General features: G+C 50.6%; 1 protein-coding gene across 1 annotated transcript; it reads left to right on the top strand.

Moving 5' to 3' along the window:
• Positions 1-11,050: 11,050 nt before the first annotated feature.
• ACER1 (alkaline ceramidase 1) lies at positions 11,051-20,523 on the top strand. The gene is made up of 6 exons (XM_010186724.1): positions 11,051-11,143; positions 17,107-17,221; positions 17,588-17,726; positions 18,723-18,860; positions 19,415-19,552; positions 20,355-20,523. Exons 1-6 carry the CDS (start codon positions 11,051-11,053, stop codon positions 20,521-20,523), a joined length of 792 nt encoding a protein of 263 aa, XP_010185026.1.
• Positions 20,524-20,807: the final 284 nt, after the last annotated feature.

Here is a 20,807-nt window from a genome sequence, read left to right as displayed (position 1 = left end):
GAAGTGCCACATCCACACAAGTTTTGGACACCTCCAGGGATGGTGACTCTTCCCAGGGATGGTGCCACTTCCCTGGGTAGCCTCTTCCAGTGCTTGACGACCCTGTCAGTAAAGAAATGTGGGCCCCCTTCCGGGGTTAGCCTCTTCCAGTGCTTGACGACCCTGTCAGTAAAGAAATTTTTCCTCATTTCCAGTCTAACTCTCCTCTGGTGCATTTCTTCCTAATGTCTAAACGAAATCTACCCCCTTCCAGTTTAAAGCCATTACCCCTTGTCCTATCACTACATGTAAAAAAGCCAGTAAGGCATTGACTGGGAGACCAGAAAAACCAGTGCCCACATGCACGCCGACAGTCCCCCAAGAAGGCAAATAAGGTTAAACAAGGCCCTCGGTAGCTTCCAGAAGAAATTCCCATAATTTTTGTTTGTTTGCCTGGTGGCAATCGGGTTTCTGTGATGTGCTGTGTCCCCGGGGACCTCCTCTGCCTCTGTCCACGGCCGGGCCGTGCCTCGCCGCCTCTCCCCGCTGCAGAGCGGCTCCGTTACCAGCAGAGGGAAGCATCGCCCCGGCCATGCGGGGAGCGGGGCCCCGGCAGCCCGGCCCTGGGGGCTGGAGCGCGGCCCTGGAGAGTCCCAGGAAGAATCCGAGGGTGGGAAATGGGAGCAGGAGCGAACACCGCTGCAGAAGGAGGGCTCTGGCTGGAGCTGGACTGGTTTGGGGTAAAGGCAGCACCGGTGACTCCTGCCTGGGCTCTGCAACCCTTGGCCACGAAACATGCAACAACCAGGCAACTTTTCTTATTCTGGGGCAAGACAGAGGGGACCAAAGGGTTTGGATGCCACCAGCCTCCCTCCAAGTACTTGGCAGAGGTGCCTGAAACAGGATTTGTTTGGGGACTGCCGAAAGGCAGGAGGGAGGAGGCACTTGCAGGAAGAGATGTGCCTGGTGAGCACCATCTTTCCGAGAGTGTGCAGGATTGGTGCCCAAGCTGAGAGAAAGGCGTGGGGCTGGCACTCCGGTTTATTTGTATTTTACAGTATTTCCCCAGCGTGGGATAAAGTCACGATTATCTCATACTTGCAGTGCTTCTGCTTCATTGGTGATTCTCTTAACGGTGCAGCAGGGATAATGGCCCATCTCCATTGAGCTTTCTGCACAGCAAGTGCCTTGCAAGCCGTGTAGTTTGTACCTTAATATTTTATCAGCCAGTTGGGGACTGGAAAAGAAAATCCACTCATTTTCCCCAGAATGTACCTGTCATGTCTTGTCCCTCATGATGGTCTGTACCTGGTTTGAAACACTCAGGCAGGATCCTTCTAATGCTCTGAATATGGGGTTCGTTATCCCAGCCCAGGGGCTCCTCAGCCCCGGATGGTTTGTTCTTTCTGCTCTGCAGTAATTAGCTTTGCCCTGCAGTAATTAGCTGTGGATACTTTATGCCAGGATAACCATATAACAACACCAGCGCCAATCTCAAAGCAGATCTGGAGGCACCTTGTAGATCTCTTTTTGAACTTTCTGATATGGAAGTTGAGCCGTGGTAGCGGGGAAGGTGGATAAATGTCTACCACCACCAGTGCCCTTCAGACCAGCTGCTCCCAGCAAACCCCCTCAGCATCATTTCCACCGCAATCCATGCCTTGAAAACACAGAGTGGGAATGAGTTCGGCTACAGCTGCAGGGAGAACAGAGAGAGGGAGCAGGGATGTACCCAGGGTGGGATTTGGGGGGATAGGGGTGCCTTCGGTGTCCCCATCTCACCCTGCATGAGGAGTTATCACTTCCAAGCTGCCTCAGCACCTCCCAGGCTTTTTGCAATACTTGGTAAAAACCAGAAGGAAGGTGGTGGATAATTACTGTTTTCAACAGCTCTGCAATGTCTCTCAGCTCAGCCAGACCAAGCAATAACAGTGGCAGGAACCATGATCACGGTTTTTACTACTTCATGCTACGCAGGATTTTGGATCCCCTGTGAAGAAGCCAACACCCAGAGAGACCACAGGGACAACTTGTCCCAAAGGCTTATGAAAGGCATGCGACACAGATGGCAAATGGATTTCAGGTGCATCAGGCCCCAAGAAGTCCCCCTGATGTGAGGGTTAAGTCACGTTGTGGCTGCTAGGATGGACACCTCCAGGATGAAACACCCCTTGTCCCCCCAGATCTGCGGCAGACACTTCAGTCCAGAAGGGCTTAAGGCATATGCAAGTGAGCAGGCACCAACTCTGTGTGTAGGATTTGCAAAGCCACTGCTCTTTGCTTTATATCTTAAAAATATGTGGTTGAAGCAAGAACCACCTCCTTCTTCAGAGTATCAAGACCATGGCCCATCCCTGCACCATTTTCCTGCCACCTGGATTATGCTTCAACTACATCAGATCTCAGCCAGCTCATGACATTTCTGTGCAGTGTGGGCATCAATGGGTGAACCCCGAGGACTTTCCCTTCTCTGGCCCAGGCTTACTCACCTTGCTATCCCCCAGCTCAGATGCTGCGAAAATGCTTGCTTCTGGGCTTCAAAATCTCACCCCTCCACGTGTTTGTCTTGTCTGGAGAATTTTTGTGGGCAGGTAGAAAAAATCAGGATTTTTCAGTTTGTTGTCACACCACCACTCAGTCAGAGCTGCACTTGCCCCTAAGTTGCAAAATTTGTGCTAGTATTCTGGTTACTTACAGGAGTAACATCGCAATAAGAGCATCCCTGGAGAAACTGGAGTTCATCCTCATCACCTCCACCATGCTAGAGCACAAGTGAGGCCACTGTGCTCCACTCACTATCTGCAGTGAGATTTCAGGACATGAAAACAGGATTTGGGAAACTCTGCTCTTTGGGAAACAGTCCCACAGGTGCCACGGGCAGAGGCACGCTGCAGGTGGGATGGATGGCTCTGTCTCCCAGTTCTCATCCCAGTTTCCCAGTCTCAGCAGGGCTGTGGCTGTACTGGGGAGATAAGCAGAGACCTAGCCTGGAGGCTGGGTTCCCAGAGCTGCCGCCTCCTCTGTCACATCACCAATGGTTGTGCAACCCCTGCAAAGGGTGTGAGCAGAAACCCTGGCAGGTGGGTGCTGCTCGGGGTGCAGCACAGCTTGGGAAACAGCCCCGCACCAGCCCCAAAGCATGGAATTGCCCTGCGGTCTTCGTCCTTCGCACCGTGCCGGGCAGCACATGCTCCAGCCCCATGTGCCCAGGCCGTACATGACAGCACAGCATCAGCCCCTTGCGTGCCCCATGTGCCTTCAGAGAGGGGTTGGGGCCAATTTTAGAACTCAGAGCTATTTCAGAGTCAAACTCATCCCTGATGCAAGCTGGAAGTGAAGCAAATTGCACCAACATGGGGTTATTTGGGGCCCTGCAGATTTACCTTTTCATTTATCCAATGAGTTGCCTGCAGACCCTTAAACTCTCAGGACTAGTTGGTTTTATTATTTAGAGATGGTTTTTAGTCCCTCTGTGTTCCTAGGGAAAGCTGGAAATTAAAAAAGCAAAGAACATAGTCAAGAAACAGAGAGTTATTAAATGAATAAAGGAAATGTCTGTGCTGGTGAGGGAAGGGATCGATGTGCAATGGAGAGCACGTTCCCAGTCAGCTCCTCCCCAGAATCTGGCCCACTGGCTGCCCATGGAGCAGGCACAGAGGGGGAGCCATCCTCAGGGATGCATCCAGCTCTGTGTTAAGGCCACCAAGAACAGGATCTGCAGGAGACTGGCATGGTCTTGACATGACCTCGTCTTTTTGTGCAGGCAGCTGCACTCACACCACTGCAGGGGCATGAGCACACAGAGGCTGTTAAATAGCTTGCAAGAGAACACAGGCATTGCTTGATATCTGTCAGGGTTGTGTTAAAATCACAAGGGATGCTCTCTGCTATGAGGGGATCTCATCTGCTTTTGGAAAAAAGAGGGAAGTTTGTGCCAGGAGGTGGCTGCAGGAGGACAGAGAGGGTCTTCCCCATGTTCTCAGAGTCCAGGCACCAAACCGAGAACAAGGAGAGCGGGACACAGCCCCTGCGTGCACTCCTCTGCTCTGAGGCTGCCAGGGTCATTTGTGTGCCCTTCTAGGGATTTGTGGTGACAAACCCTTCCCAGACGTTTTTCTGGTGGTGCTTCTAAGTGTCACCGTGTCCTTGATATAACAACCCCTCTTGTCTGCCCATGACGTGCTCACACCAAATTTCCATTTTCAAAATAACGCACAAAGAGAGACTCTGTTAAATATCAGTCTCCCTTTATTTCTGTAGGCAGACAGAGGTTTCAAAGCATCTGGGACGGGACGTGCTTCTTTGAACAGAGATGGGAAGGTAGACAAGGCCCAGGGATCTGCATTGGGAATGACTGGGCTGCGACTGGGAATCTGCAGGGAGATGCAGTAAAGGGGCCCGGGGGGCAGGAGCAGGGAACAACTACACAAAGTAGCCGAGCTGGAGGGCACCTCATGCAGCCACCAGGCAGCAAATAGGCAAAAGGAGGTAATTTTTCACTCAGCGCGTAATTAAACTGGACATTATTGCCATAGGTCATGACCTCAAAAAATAACCTTTAAAAGCTTGAGATAAACATGTCCAGGATTGGTCTGTTCTGATTGGTTAAACACGATGCTCCAGGACTTCCAGCTAAGGCAGTTTAAGTCACTGGACACCAGAAGATGGGGCAGGATTATTTCCTGCTTGCCTTCCTTCTTATATTCCTTCCAACAGACCCATACTGCCACTGACGGGGTCAGAAGCAAACCTGTGATTTACCTTCTTAGGCATTTCCAGAGGTTTAGCAAAGGCATAAATTCCCCAGGCTTTACCCCTGTCCTTCACCATGAAGCTTCTCCTTTCCTGAAGCAGAGACAGTAAAGAGGGGCCAAGGGGTCTCCACTGAAGAAGTCTCTGGTTCCCAGGGCTGTTGCAGACCCTGCTATTACGTTTCTCTTGTGCAAAACTTGCACAAACCGTCGCTGTCTTCTGCCAAGGCTTTGCGCCACTCTGAGAAAGGATTGCAGTGTTAGATAAACACCTCTACCTGGGTGCAGAGCGCCACCGGACTGCTGTCAGCTGTGAGGTAAAGCTCACTGCAGGCTCGGCCCAAGCAAAAAGGAGATTTCTCTTCATCTCCTTCCATTTTCACATCTTTTCATATTCCTGCAAGTAAGAAAGGGTGGGAGGTTGCTAAGTGCAGGGGTTTGATTTGGCAAGAGGTATCTCTGTGTCTGCTAAATCTGAAATTTTCAGGGATTCAAGGCCACCCTCACTGTGCCTGTGGCCCGCATCTAAGTGGGAGAGCCGTGGCTGTGTTGTTACAGCACTGCTGAGAACAAGGTGATCTTTCTCTCTTCTGATTTAAATAGCTTATATTTTCACCCACAAGAAGAAAAACTGAGAAAAGTCTCTGCTTAGGCCCTGCACACCCAGCAGCTCCCACTGACTTACACGAGCCAAAGCCTGTGCATACACAACTGCGCTGAGAGGTGCATGTGACAGGTGACAGCACCAGGAGAACTTCCCTTAATTATCACTGGTGTTGCTGTTATTATTAGCAATTAGGGCATTTGTTTTAAACCTGTCTATATTTCAAAACAAGCACATGGTGGTCAGATTGGCAAAGACTACTGGGGTAACTGGTATGGAATCCTGCCTGGAGTAAAGATAATGGAGTGCCTGGGCGGTTGCTCAAGGATGATGGATTGGTGGGAAATTTCTCTTGGACCCCAAGACCAACCCTCTGGGGCCTGACAAGGCTTGTGCTCTGCTCCTCTGAGGCTGACTTGCACAAGTACCAGGGCCGTGATGTTGTAAAGTGCAGGTGTTTCAGGCATTTGAGACTCCGAAGCCCCACCTCGCGTAGGGTGCAAGCTGGCTGTGCTGTTGCTACTGATGCTTTTTTTGGTTGCCTGGAGCTCCTGCTCTAGCTGGTGTAGAAACACAGATATTTACAGCTTTGCAGATGTGAATAAGGATGGGTACATCGCTCCCGGCAGGCTATACAGCAGCAATGGAGACAAATGCTTTCATTTGGCTGCGTCAAGCACATCCAGCTTTAGCATGTCTCCTGCTGCTATTATTATTTCTTCCAGACCGCAATTTGCTAAACAGCTTCCAAACCAAGCAGAGGATGCAATTCCTGCCCCGTGGAGCCATGAATGACAGGAATTATCTATCTGTTCAGTGTTAGCAAGGCTCCCAGGTCACCTGCCTGTGTTTTTATACCTGGAAGCATGAAATTGCTGCCCTGGAGCTAAAGTCATGTACCAAAAGCAAAGGAGCTGGCAACGGGATGGAGCCTGTCCAGGCTGGTCAGGGCTTTCCTGCAGACAGGCAGCACGATGCAGCAGGGCACCAGGGAGCCAAAATGCCTGGGTTCCTTCCCCAACTCCCCTGCTGTGAGAATGGAGCGAAGTCATCTCATTGCCTTCCACCCCAGGGCTCTGACTCACGCGTGCTGAGCAAACAGCAGTGGGGATGCGGGATGCCTCATCTTCCTTGCCCCGGCTGTTTGGTACTGCACCTCTGCCGACAGTCACGGTCCCACACCAGCCAAGCAATAATAAAGACATGTGCCTCTGAGCCACAGCTTCCTCACACGGACTTTTTAAATAAAAAATCCCTCAGCAGCAGCAGTTCAGGTGGAATCCTCCACCTGAGGTGCCATAGGATGAGGCAGGTAGGACCAGCCTCAAGTTAAGCAACTGGATTCTCCCAGACTTGCCCTTCAGAGTCCCCACTGCCCAGTTTTGGTGGTATCAGCAGCAGAACTGCATTCTCATCCATGATTTGTGAGTACACAGCTACGAAATGCTTGCAGTTGGGCTGCAGGCTCAGCTCCTGAGAAAGCCCCTGTCCCTTCCACTGCCTGCTTAGTGCAATACCCTTAGACCCTGCTACCTGCCCAAGGGGTGACAGAGGAGCTGGGATGAGGCTCTCCAGGTTAAAGCAAGTCCCATAACACAAAGCCTGGGATGTTGGCTGGGATGTGGAGTCTTGCAAGAGATCCCAGGAAGCAGGAAAGAAAAGACTAAGGGGACAGGGTGAGGAACAAACCTCGTCCATGAGATTTCCCTGCAGATCCTGGTGCAGATTCTGGTGCAGAAGAGACACATCTGAGCAAGCTGGGATGTCACATTACAAGAAAGGAGGAGGAGGGGGCAGCAAGTTTAGCAAGGAGGTGAGCGAGGACTTTGGGTGAAGATTTGAGAGAAAAAAAGTCTCAAATAAAAGGAGGATTAGGGGACTCTGTGTAACTCCCACATGAAGTGCAGGAAGATTCATCCCTGTGCTCCCTGGGCACACCCATCTCCCCAGCGCACCCCCATGTCAGCACCCTCAGCATCCCAGGCCCTTCTGACCACAGGCAGGAGGATGTTAGCATCAGGAGGAGGTGGGAAGGACTCCTCACCAGGAAACCAGCCTCTCTCTGTGGCCAGAATGCTACTTATTGATGAATCAGGGAAGATGTGAACTCATTACATCCTCCCCAGTTACTTATTCACTGTGTGGCACAGGATGTATCAGGGATGTTTGGGTGCTTTGCTCATGCCAAGGATGCCAGAGGTTTTGGGGTGGGAAAACTCATTCTTTTCAAAGATGTTCACACAGGCCAGGCATCACGTGTCTGGGCAACGATCTGTCTTATTTTCACATCTACCCCTGCCACCTTCCCTGGCCAACACCATACCTCAGCTGCCTCCCTTCGCAGTGGGATGGACAAGTCACCACTTGCTGCTCACTGAGCTCCCCTGGGGACCGGGGGACCTGCTTTCAGAACACAAACTCAGTCTCCTACTTGCATGGTCCATGCAGGAGTTATAAGTGAATAAGAAGAAAATTCATCTCAGACTTCCTTGACGTGGACACCATGGTGCAGACATACAGAAGGTGAGGCATTGCCTCTGATCTTCTGCTTCAAGCTGCATCGTCTGTCCCTAGAAGACACCAAACATTGACTTAGTTGTGCGTAACGGAGGCTTCACCATGTTGCGATATAAATTACCCTTTTGTTTCAAAATTCATGCGGATTTGCAAGGCCCTTGTAAGCCCTGCCATCTTTAGGAGGTGTTACACAGCTCAGGCCTCCCAGGTACACTCCTTTCTATAGAATTATCAAAATAAATGGGTACACTTCCCAAATAGCCAGTCTCCAGGACAAATCTAAATTGTCACAGCAAAGGTTGCTGTTTGATCCCTACTCTTCAGGGAGCACAGGGACATGGACAGGGACACCTTGGATCTTGGTCTGACCCTGCCCTGTGATGCTGAATGTGGTGTCTCCGCTGCTCCAACACAAAAAGCTGACCAAATAATAAGCTTTTATGTTTAAAAAAAGCAACATATTTCTTCTTTTCTCAACCCTACATGGAGAAAAAAACGTTGACTTTTGGGAAAAGTTTAATTGCTGCCAATTTTCTTGGCATCCTGAATGGGATTCAGGAGGAAAATGTTTGCAAAGCAGTCACCCAAAGCCAAATCTTTAACTAGGTAACAAAGTAAACTAGCTAGATGTGTGTTCTGATAATAAAATTTCTTTTGTAATAAAACAGAAGTTGGAAAAAATGGAAAAGTGGCTTGAATTCAACACCTGAAAATAAGTCAGCAAGAGCTTGCCGCGTGCTTTTTGGTGAAAACTGTTTTATTGCTTTTCACACTCTGTATGGATCAGTCCTTCCTCTGGGAAAAACAGGGTTAGGACTGGGGCGCGTGCGCAGGTAACCTGCCTGGGGGCACACCGATGATTTCAGGCTGCATTGCTCTTCCAACCTTTCCAGCTCACGCTTCTCTGCCCTCCCTCTCTGCCCCTGCCCATTTGGGTGCACAGATATAAACCCTCCAGCCAAGATGTTTCCTCGGAGGGACTGGACGGTTTGCCTGGAGGGTGCACATGGCTCCGGTCTCATCCCAAGGCTTTCCCTAAAGTCGGAGCAAGGGTATTTCCTGGCGGCTGCTCCTGGTGACCTCACACCGTGAGCGCTCCTTCACAGCTGGAGCGGCAGGGCAGGTTACTGCTCCAGCTTTGCTGGAAACCTTGGAGCTCCTGAAGCTTCACCTCACCGCGTGGAAGCAGTGCCGGTCCATCCCAAGGGATCACAGGTAAGCCAGGCTGGGATGAGAGGGGAGCGGCAAATGAGCAGCCACTGGGCACTCTGGTCGCTGCTTCCATTTTTCTGTTCCCATTTTCTTCTTCAGTCTTGTGTCTCCTCCATCTCTTCCCCATCTCTTGACTGAGGTCTGTTCTGCTACAAGATGGGATTTACCATCTTGGGTCTGATTTTTTTTTTTTACCCTATGCAACCACTCGCATCGCTGTACAAGCGCAATGCAGAGCATCGGGGATCAGGAGAGTCACTGTGGTGCGAATCAGCACATGGAAACCCAAGATCTTGAAGAGTCGGACCTCAAACCAATCTGCCTGCCATCTATTTTATTTTTCTTCTGTATCTGTGATCTCACCTGCTCTGGGAAATCAGCCAGCCTGGATTAATGGGAGGGCAGCATTATCTTGCAGTTGTAAAAGAGCAGTGGAGGTTTATCCACAAGTCAGTTTATCTGGTTGGAGCAGGAGGTTACAGAAGAGCTTGTTTGTGTTAGTGTTGCAGTCCTGTGTTTTCTCACTTTGAACTTCTTCTTGGGAAGAGGCGCCGAGGAAGCTGCGGTAGCTCCACACCGCTGCACAGCTTCAGTAACTGCTGAGCTCAGTGATGTGGCTCAGCTGACACCGGTGTATGCAGGGACTTGACTATTTCTCCACAAGAACATGATCAACTGAGGAGTGGTTTTAAGATAAACTTCCCTTCCTCATTTTAGACTCAAAGCTGAAAGGATTTTCAAAGAAAAGAAACCTGTTTTCCACCCCTTACTACCAGTGCCTCAGGAGCTCAGAGATGCTGCTGAAGTGCTTGGTATCACCCCAGTACTTGCTCATTCGGCAGAGCTAGAGGAGCACAGCAGGATGGGGTAATTCAACACTGTATCCAGGGACTGAACTGCTCAGCTCCAGGGAATTCCTGTGGCTCTTGGGTACCAAATATCCAGCTACCAGGGTTTGGATGGTGCTTTCAAACACTTCTAAGGTTGGCACCCATCCCTAGCTGTCTGTCAGCTTCTAAAATAGCTCCAAAGTCTCAAAGATTTGAAACAAAACACACCAAATAGGGAACTTGATCAGTAATGTTACTTTTCAAATGAATAAAAGGGTTCTGAGAAATGATGCTCACACTGAGCACAGGAAAGTCTTTAGCGTGGGGAAGAAAAGCAGGCAAATGTTAAGAGTTTTTTTTAGGATCCCACTTGTAACTGCAGCTTTTGCCCCTGCCAGAGGCCAGGCCAGGGGACCTGGCAGTGGAAAGTCCACTGGAGGTGTGAAACTACGATGCCTTTCGCTGGGAAACCAGGATGGGGTTTGCATGGGAGCGCATTCAAAGTGAAATCACTGCCAGCAAAGAGACACCTCTCAGTGCCTTTGCTCCGCACTCCCAGGACTCCGGTAATACCCAGGGTCTGTGCTGGTGCTCCGGGTCTAAGATCACGTAAGGTGTGCTCCAGCCCTCAGGAAGCTGCTGAGAAACGACAAATGAGAACAGAGCCAATGAGCAATAAACCCTGTAGAGTCATCCACTCCCAAAGGGTAGCTCACAGCCCACATTGTACAGGAAAGTCCTCCTGGCAGAAAGATCTGAGTTATAAAGAAAGTGAAGAGAAGAGAGAAGACAGGGTGACAAGTACAGGACTGAAATGAGGAAGCACAATATGGCAGCAATGATCCCTGATGAGAGATGTTAACGCCATGGATGGGACTGTGGGGACCCTTCACAGGCTCAGAGTTCAAGAACATTTCATGGGGTGATTTGTCCTCCTGTGCCATGCGGAGAGAGGAAGAAATATTCCACAATATGCTGTCTGCTGGGAAGAGGATGAGTCTTTTGTAGCAGGGTAAGGATGCTGTGCTTGCGCAGGCTGGTGCAACGCAAGCGCGCGTGTGCAAGGGCAGAGTCCGCTTCTCCCCTTTGGGTGTACAGCACCTTCCCCATGTGGAAAGCTAACCCACTCCTCTCCCTTCTGCAAAGGTGGCCCAACGATGCCGAGCATATTTTCCTACCAGAGTGCCGAAGTCGACTGGTGCGAAGGCAACTTTGAGCACTCAACGGTCATTGCGGAGTACTACAACACCGTGAGTGTGGGCGCATCCGAAGGGCAGGCTGGGGCACGAAGGCAGCCAGCTCCGGGCACCCGGGAGCTGCTTTTGGGACACAAGACGGGACAGCCTTGTTTTCTCTCCTTCTGCTAGCTCCTTTGAACTTCCTGGTGTTGGAGGGTGCTGGTGTGGGAACATTTTCTGAGCTTCAGGTAAATCATGGGACTTCTATTGCTTACAACAGTCTGTTGCTCCCAAAATGAGCTGGAGTCAGGGGCACTTTTGGCACACGTGGGGCTGAGTTTCCAGTGAGAAAGCCCTAGCAGTGCTCCAGCAGTGCTCTGTAGCCTAGGTTTGTGAGATCCTGTTATACCAGTCCTGCAGCTCTCCTGCCAACTGGGATAAGTCCCACACAGGGCTCATGTATTCCAGCTAAATGTACAGGAGTGGCCAAACAAGAGACAGCGCTTGCATGAAGCGTGTCAGGCAGGTTGGGAACCTGGAACTCCAGGCAGAGGAAAGTTGATACCTGAGCCAGTTTCACCTCCTGTGATCCTTTATAATTCAGGCTCCACTCAGTGCCGGTCCCTGAATGCAGCCTCCTGGCTTAAGTGTGGCTGAAAGCATCCACATCTATCTGCAGAGGACTCCGTACTTAACCTTCTACCCCAGTGCAATTACAGGCCAGCAGGGGTGCGAGGCATGTGGATTTACAACCTTCCAAAGTCCTTGTTTACAACTTTTGGCAATTACAGTCTAACAGTAGATGTTCTTGTTCTCATGGGAATGCCTCTTCCTCTTCTTTTTTTTTTAAAAAAAAAGCATTTCCTGCTTTTAATAAATTGCCTATAATAACGATGATTCCTTCACCCGAGTCCCACAGCTCCCCAGTTCCAATTGCTCAGCCAGGGTTTCAGAGGAGGGATGCTCAGGCTGTATATAGGCACTTCCCTTTGAGACAATTAACAAATAAAGATCTGCCAGTCTAGACCAAATCCTGCTTCCCTCTGGCATCCAACCGAATGTATTGTGCTGTTGCCTGTTTACTGGCACTGCATCCCTGTTGGATGGGCTCAGAGGAAGGCATAACAAGTCTAACTTCTCTGCGGCACACTGCTAGACACCAGTTGGTGTGACCAGACGCATAACTGTCTTTCTTGGGACACAGAGCCCTCTAATTCCCAATAAAACACTAACTCTTAGCTGCCCAGGTGGTTTTGTGGCACAGGCTTCTAAATTATGTAGCTATCACTGAAAATCTTACCTGGGTCCCTAGTTCTGGAGGGAGGTGCCTGACAGCCACAGCCATCTCCCATGTTTCCATCCTACACCACCTTGGAGGCACTGCGCTTGTCTGGTTGAATTTGCACTAGGTAGGACTGAGACACAGCTTCCCTCCAGGAGAGGAAAACTTCTCCAATGCGTATTTTCACGCAGATGCAAACTAGCACGATATCGATGAACACAGAGAGATGTGGGCAGAGCAAACCCTCCAGGATTTTTTCCAGCGATTAAGCTATTCCTTGTTCCCCTCTTTATGTGAACACAGGGCACCTCTTTCCCAGTGGAGAAAGAGCTTTTTTTGGTCCCTGCAGGGACCTCCTTCTTGCCAGGCTCACTTTTACCAGTCCACGGAGCTCAGCAGAGCACCTGTGCAGGCAGAGGGTACCACTTCTAGAGCTTAAGCTACGATTCCTGTTTAGAGAAAGTAGCAGAGACCGAAACCTCCCTTGACAGCTCTCTGCATCAGGATTGATCTCCTGATCAGAGGAGACAAAAGAGCAAACCCCCCTAAAAACTGCTGCTGTTTGAGCATCTGAAGACAGCCCCAAAGGCTGCACCATGCTCAAGACCAGGCCTTGTAACCAAAAGTGGGCAGGAGCATCACTTACATGGACATCACGCCTTCATCAGTCTGCTGGTGTTGCCTGGCTCTCGCTTCTTGCAGCAGCACTGGGGGAGCCTTCTTCATGCTCTGGGCTCTCTCGCAGGATCAGTCTCTTTGTGATGTGCCCTAAAGGGGGGACCATCAAAACAGGACCAGTACGAAATCCCTAGCTATCCTTGCTGGCTGGCAGCATGTGGCAGATCCAGCTGGGCCACAGGGAACCATCATCTCAGATGTGACCCTAACAGCTTGGATCTCCTTCTCTTCTCTTCTTCATTCATTTGTTCCCCATATTCAGATCTCTTCCTCTCTGTGGCAAGCTTTATGGGCCTTATTTCACAGGCCTGGCCTGAGACAATAATATCAATATTGACTTCAGCGCCAGTTTGCTGGAGTTTTAGACTGACTGGGAACCCAGCCAACTCCTACCCAAGCCTCCTGCACCACTAAATCAGCAGGGCTTCCTAATGGAGCATCCTCTTCAATGACTTCTTCCCAACACTGCCTGGGGCTCCAACAGGGTAGTTTTGTGCCAGCAGCAGCAATGTGCTGCCGAGAAATCCTCTGTGCCAGCTGCACTCTCTCTCAGGTCTGCTTGGTGAAGAATGTAAACAGTATCTTTAAGTACCTAATAATACATGGTGGATAGTGATTCGATGCAGTTCAGCAACAAAGTGCTGACTATTTATAGCGACTCAGTGACCCAGAAATTTATTGTCTTCTGGCTGTACGTAGGAGAACAGTATTGTGCTACATGAGGGTCATCAGTCAGGAACTTGTCTTTCTACTCTCATTTCTTTCCTGAAATGACTGATCCAGGATGCTGGTAATGACACCCAAATCCTCAGCAGTCTCTGGGGCAAAGCAGCAGGCGCTCTGACACTGCCGTATATGCAGAGCTCCTGCCTACTCCATCGATTGGTGGAGATAAGCTCAACTGCAGGTGCAAAGTACCTCAATACACCTAAAGAAACACTCACTTTCAGAGTGTGTCAGAGCCATTACACCCTGCACTGGCTCAGGTAACCCTGTGGCATCACAAACACATCGCACTTTCGCCTGCCCAGAGAGTCACACGCAGGAGTACGGCAGCTCCACCCCCAGCACATTGCAAACAGTAGAGAAAGAGCTGTTCCTGCCCCAAAGCACTGGTGTGATATCATGACATCAGGACGTGCAGCCTCATCATCTCATACACAGGTCTTGCTATTAGGAACTTGCTATACTGGTCTGGGGAGCTTCTGAGGTGTTCGCTTCTGTTGTTGGCCCTGTGGGCTCTTCTGTAAACTAAAGCTGCTTCACTGGCCTTGAATGAGTCTTGCAGAAATCTCCTTTCACTGCAGAAAATGCTCATCTTGAGTAAGGACCAGTGCACACCTCAGCTGCTGTTACACTGCTGCCATACTCACAGAGCCAGGTAGAAATCTGCAAACCAGCATCTCCTGTTTCCATCTGCATTGGAGGCTTGTTCTCACCCTGTCGTGGATGGAGATGCACACAGGTTCTCTGCAGGTCTCTGTCTCCACCTCAGGCTGCGAAGTGCCAAGTTGCAGAAGCCCTGAGGCTGCTAATGCTCCAGGATTAGAGCCATGTCACTGATCCCAGTCTTGCGTTTCCCCTAGTGAAAGAAGTCAAGACAGACTTGGCTTAGGCACCCAGAGCAATAACACTTGTTAGGAAGTGGGATGTTGCTGTGAGCTCACACGGTGGAAAACCACGGGGCTGAGTCACTCTTGCTGGTCAAATCACACCTCAGCTCTGTCACCACTCTCCTATCTCCCTGGCATCCTGGGCAGAGCGAGCTGGTGCCTCCTGGGCAGTATGACCCAGCTGCGTATAAGCAGAAGCTGTGCTGGGAGGACTCAGTGTGAGCAGAGACTTTGGGAAAACTCCCTAATGGGAGTACCGGGAGCAAAAAGCTCCTAACCACATTTGAGATGGAGCTTGCCCCATCCTAGAGGGAAGATATCAGACAGCACCTACAAATCAGAGCTTGGATCCGATGAGTAATGAATACCCTGCATCCCCCACAGATGCAGTTTTGTAGCAGCTCTCCACTAAGCTCAAGGTTGGGCTGCTCTGCAAGAAACCACTTTATCTTTTCGACCCTATTGGCACAGTTCCCCTGATTATGCCTCCCCTCTGATATCTGATCTTGCACATCTCATACTGAATTAATGAAGCGATAACATTACTATCATGTAATTAATGGCGCTGTTGCAATGCCCACTGCAGCAGGGATTCAGGCCTCTCCATACGCAATCTCAAAATCCCACATTTGCTCACTTTCATATGCGTGCTGGCACTTGCATACTGCTGCCTCTTCTGCAAGCACTTTCTCTCTACTTGCTATCCCTGCTGGTCCTCCAAAGGCCTCTTCAACCATTTCACGGGAAAAGAAATATTTGCAACACAGTTGTTACTTTAACACAGGGTTTGGTTTCTCGATCATTTCCGAACAGTTTGACATCAAGCGTGCAAATGGGAGCAGCACTTCTCTTTTCATAGCTGGAATGGGAACAGGCCTGGATTTGCCTCTAAGCACCTATAGAAAACCAATACACTTGGCCTGAGAATTGCTGTTAATGGGAGCATCAAATTGTTTCATGAAAGCCTTAGTGAAATTCAAGATTAATCTCCAGGTGTTAAAGAGAACAGAGACTTTACATTAAGCGTGAATTGTGTTTTCCTCTGGAATATGAGAGGGTGTGTTTCAAATATATAACAACATCCCTGTGATTTACAGCTCTGTTACCATAAACTGAGAACCCGTGGGACATCACAAGCTAAGCACGGATTTTGCCGTTTACCTGGTGCAAGTAAGGGCTGCTGAGGGGTGAGACTCCAGCTGTGGAGGTCAACTTTCAGGCTGGGGGTCTGGGTCAGTACCAAGCTGCAAGATGAAAGGAAAAGGATTGTCAGGGGAGATAAAAGTCTGGTGGCTTGCCAAATGGCATTTTAGCAGATGGCTCTGCCCTGCTCTTCCAAAGCCCCAAGAGCTGTCTGGCACGTAAAAGGTAGCACGACAGACCATAAGCAAGAAAGATTTTCCCTGAGGAGTCTGTGATTCCCCGTGATAATCCCTTTACTGACTTTGCAAAATCAGGTGAAAAAGCCACAGGAAGAACCCATAGAGTTATCCTCCTTACCAGAGGGTAAGGATTATTTCAAACTTCATTCCCTTATAGCTACAGGGTGGAGCAGGCTGGATGTAGCAGACAGGTCCAGGCATTGAGCACTTGCTGCTCCCCCCCAGCTCCCGCATTTTGCCCATCAGCATCTGCCATTCCCAAAGCACTGGCACCTTCAACCAGTCCAAGCAGCAGGAACAGGCTGAGCCCCAGTACAGACCCTCCTCCCCAGAGGAGGATCCAGTACAGGCCCTTCTATCTCCAAAATCTGTCAATGAAGCTATTTCGCAGAGCTGGAAATCAGGGTAGAATAATTTCCCTGTATTTGTATGCTAGGTATGTTTAGAGGAGGTTTATGACTTCACGTAATTACTAGTGTCCAGAATACCTCTCCCCCAGGCCAGGTGGCTTCACACATGATACTACAGGATGTCACCTCACTCTTGTTCCCAGGTACCAATGTCCTGCTCATCCTGTGGTTTTCTACCACACCCACTCCCAGTTAACTATTGTTTTCCTGACTGCCTTGCTGTGGTGGCCTGGCTCCTCACATCCACCCAGCCCCTTGGAGAAGCCATCCAGGGAGTTTCTGGCAGGTCTGGGTTGGCAGGAGAGGGAGATGGCTGCAAACAGAAGAGCTTTTGCAGCTTGCTTGAAGACACTGGGCAGCTGAAGCTAAACCATCACCTAAAAGGGGCACACCAGCTTACCCTGGGCTTGCTGGCCCTGGAGGTGACTGTAGGAAGGGCACAGATGTCTGCAGTCCTTGCTGTCACAGCAATAGCTGTCCTTCCAGTTTCAGCCTCGCTTCTCGAGAAACGCCTCTGCCCTCTCCTTGTGCCAAGAGTAATACCTGCTTCCACGCCGTGCTTTCCACTAGAGATCACTATCCTCTTCACGCACAGAGATATCGAGGCACATGGTGGGATGGGACTTGTCCAAGATCATGCCAAAAGATGAATGTGCCTCTTGTTTTTCAGATCAGCAATGTATGCTTCTTCATCCTTTCTCCTGCCCTGCTCTACCTGAACCAGCAGTACCGTCAGCAGCGTGCCTTGCCCTTGTATTTCATCTCTGGCCTGCTCTTCTGTGTAGGTGGGTGCCAAGGTTGTGAGACCAGACAGGTTGTCAACTCTTCTTTCACTATACCTTTGGCTTTGGAGGCTGGTTCTTAGTGGCCGAAGCACAGCGGCAAACTGGGGTGGGAAACTGAAGAGCCGCATCTGTTTGAAGCCCTGCAGCTCATGGTTTCTGCTGGCTGTGGATGCACAGCTTCCAGCCCAGTAAATCTCTGTGGTGCTGTGTGGACTGGCTCACTCAGGCCTCCACTAACACTAAGGTCCATGGCCTGCTCTTCAGGCATGGTATGTCTTTAGGAATGGCCCCCAAGAACTTCCCAGACCAGATGGGCTTGTGCAAGGACGGAGTTCTGCCAACACAAGCTGTCCTTGATCCTTGCAGGTATCTTCTCCATGTACTTTCACATGACCCTGAGCTATATGGGACAGCTCTTGGATGAGCTCTCCATCCTCTGGACGCTGGCTGCGGCATATTCATTCTGGTACCCAGAGATTTATTTCCCCAGATGCATCAAGACCAGGTATGACTCAGAGGGACGTAGGGTTTCAGGCTCTGAGGGGAGGAATGCGACATTGACATTGATGCCTGTGACCCACAGTTCCCATCCCCAGCCCACAGCCAGCAAAGGAAACTTTGCATGGGAAAATTCAAAATGAATCCAGAAACTAAATGTTCCTAAGCACCAACATTCAATTACCCATGCTTTCAAACTGTTATAGCATCCCCTGCCATTCACAGAGAGCCTTCCCTGAAGGTTGATGGGGTTTCCCACAGGACCAGCTGGTCTAAGTTAACACCCCACATTTCAAAGGTTGTTTCAAGGAGGGTTGGCTGGGTTAGAGAAGCTCAGCAGAAAGGATGGGCATACTGGGTGAGCATGGATCAGCAGACACAGGAACTTAGCAGAGCTTTGCTCAAAGAATGGTCTCATCCTGGCAGGTTTGCTGGAGCCCTCTGAGCCAGCCAAGTTAGAAGCCTTGCAAAGGCCTGCTCCAAGTCTGCTCTTCCCATGCCAAAGAGGAGGTCACCAGGAGTTCACTGTGGCGACATGGCTGGGGAGAGGGGAAGGCACTTAGGAAGAGATTTGCATGTGAAAAGCCCCTCTGAGCACTATTGTTGTTCAGTCAGCCCAAATCTGCAGTTTGCACGGCTCAAGCCCTTGCCTGCCACTGCTGGGACTCCTGATTTGCAGCCCTTCCCAGTGCAAAGATCTCTATGCCTTTGCCTCTCCATGCTCTGGCATCACCACAAAAGTGCACAAGTTACCTTTCAGGCTGTGTTCTCTGCTCTGTCTTGGACTAACTGGGAGGCTTTAGGCAAAGCACAGATAAATACAGATCCCTCAGCCTTCCTGCCAGGACTACTGCAGAGTCTGAGGTCAGCCATATGCAGGAGGTAGACTGGAGGTGCTGGAGAAGCGTTTCCTCTCCCAGGCAATGAGCAGGACCTCTCTCATCCTTATCCTTCCATACTGTGAACCTCGGGGGCACTGACACTCACTCCCAACTCCCTTTAGGAAGCATTTCTTGTGGTTGACTGGCATCACCACTGTGATCAGTACCTTGATGTCCTTCGTCAAGCCAGCGATCAATGCCTACGCGCTCAACTGCATTGCCTTCCACCTGCTCTACCTGACATGGCGTGAGCTGAAAAAGTAAGGAGGGGGCTGAGAGGGAATATCTGCAGGCCCATCGCATGCTCCTGGCAGTGACTCTGTGCATGACAGTGAATTGAGCCCAAAGCTTCATCAGCCACATGTTGGACTACCAAAGAATTGGGGCAGCATGGGAGGGACACAGGGAGAGACACAGGCAGCGGAGTACAATAAGGCCATCTGGTCCAGGTGCCACACAGAATGGGGACAATCCATGGGACAAATGCACCTTCTCTTCCCCAGCTGCCATCTCTGCAGCTCTTTGTGAGGGATTTGGGAACCAGTGTGGGGTTGGGAGAACCCACCAGGATTTGGAGAGAAAGACAGGAGTTCTCTGGCATCTCCTAGCATCATCCTCAACCACAGAAAGTCAGAAAACTCCTCTACAGAGCCACATTTCTCCAGCTCTTGTGGTCTGATGAATACTCTCCAGAAGAAACTCACTGGGTTTTGCCCTGTTGCATTAGCACTTGCAGACAAGAACCAGCCCTCTTTAAACCTCACTCTCCTTCCAACACAATGCTCAGCTCCCTCTCCCTGGCTGTGTCTTCCAGGTGCAACGACAAAAGGGTTCACCGGATGGCCGCGACCATGGTGGTGTGGTGGGTTCTGGCCATCAGCAGCTGGATAAGCGACCGGTGGCTCTGTGGATTCTGGCAGGCGATCAACTTCCCCTACCTCCACAGTTTCTGGTAAGGGCTTCAGTGCAGAGGCAGGAACATTTCAGGGGCTGAAGAGCCACAGCTAAGGAGAAGTGGCAGCAGGTCATGATACTCAACCAGGGAGTAGCCACATCTCTGCCGAACCCTCTCCTCCTTTTCACTGTTGCTGTTGATGCTACTCCTCACCCTGGCACCAGCTCAAGGTTTTGATCCTAATTGCTGCTTAATATCCCTTACCTCCCCCACACCACCCAAATGGTGTTTTGTAAGTGAAATTGTTCTAAAAGTCCATCCAGCTAAGCAGCTTGTTTTCAACAGGCTGCATGTGCTTCCAGAAAGCTGCATGAAGTGCTATGTTCTTTGAGCTATTTTAATAGCCAAACTGAAAGGCAGTGATTTGCTTGGGTGAGACATTTCAGTGCCTGGCCAAGTGTGGCTGAGAGTGCTGCACACAACACATGTTCTCGTCCTCACAAATCACTGGGATGACTGGGACAGGTACCCAGTGCTGCTGGGCTAGGCCAGGCAAGGTGAAATGGGTGGTTTGGTTTGGGGCTTGAGTCCTCTGTGTCATCCAGTCCCCTCTGTGCAAGGAATTGTCCCCACCTCAGCTCACAGAGCTCTTCTAGGATTTCTCCATAGGCTCAAACCCTGCAGGACCCACACTCCTTGCAGCCCTTCTCCATTTTGGGACGGGGACCTTTGCCTGCCATCACCACACCCCTTGGTCTAGCCTCACAGTGACAATGCCAGCTGCACACCACTACAAGGTGCAGGAGAAGCAGATGGAGTCACCTCTGTCCAACCATGTTTTTTTTGGTTTCCTTGCCAGGCACGTGCTGATAGCCATATCCCTCCTCTACTGCTTCCCAGTCGTCATGTACTTTGACATCAGCTACGAGGTGCCAACGTTCAAGCCAAAGATAGAATACTGGCCCAGTGACTCTTGGCCTGTCGTGGTGCCTTACATTGTTCTGGAGGAGCCCCACAAGCAGTGCTAGAGTCTGTTGCCGTCAGGCATCTATTGGGCACAGGGTGCAGGACCCACACATGTGTGTCTGCATGGGGAACACCTCGGCTGCACGCCTGTTCCTCGGACAAGGGCAATGTGGCTAGCAGATGGGGCAGGGAGCAGCTGAGGCCTCGTGATGCCGAGCATGAAGCAGGGTGGGAGCCCACAGGTGCCTTGGAAGCCTCTGCCCAGACTGGTGTCCAGGGAACTGGAGATCTCCTCCTCCAGCAGATCCCTATGGAGGACGGGAGGGAGGTGGTGCTTCTTCTGTGT

The sequence above is a fragment of the Mesitornis unicolor genome, unplaced genomic scaffold (assembly GCF_000695765.1).
Source record: "Mesitornis unicolor isolate BGI_N332 unplaced genomic scaffold, ASM69576v1 scaffold30120, whole genome shotgun sequence".
Classification (NCBI taxonomy): domain Eukaryota; kingdom Metazoa; phylum Chordata; class Aves; order Mesitornithiformes; family Mesitornithidae; genus Mesitornis; species Mesitornis unicolor.
The sequence above is the reverse complement of the archived record's forward strand: the minus strand, read 5'-3'. Positions and strand labels throughout refer to the sequence as shown.

Excerpts from the sequence above, each read along its gene's own strand:
- ACER1 (XM_010186724.1), top strand. The coding sequence starts at position 11,051 with ATGCCGAGCATATTTTCCTACCAGAGTGCCGAAGTCGACTGGTGCGAA. Across the intron at positions 11,144-17,106 it reads TTGCGGAGTACTACAACACC|ATCAGCAATGTATGCTTCTT; the intron begins GTGAGTGTGGGC and ends CTTGTTTTTCAG. Across the intron at positions 17,222-17,587 it reads TGGCCTGCTCTTCTGTGTAG|GTATCTTCTCCATGTACTTT; the intron begins GTGGGTGCCAAG and ends TGATCCTTGCAG.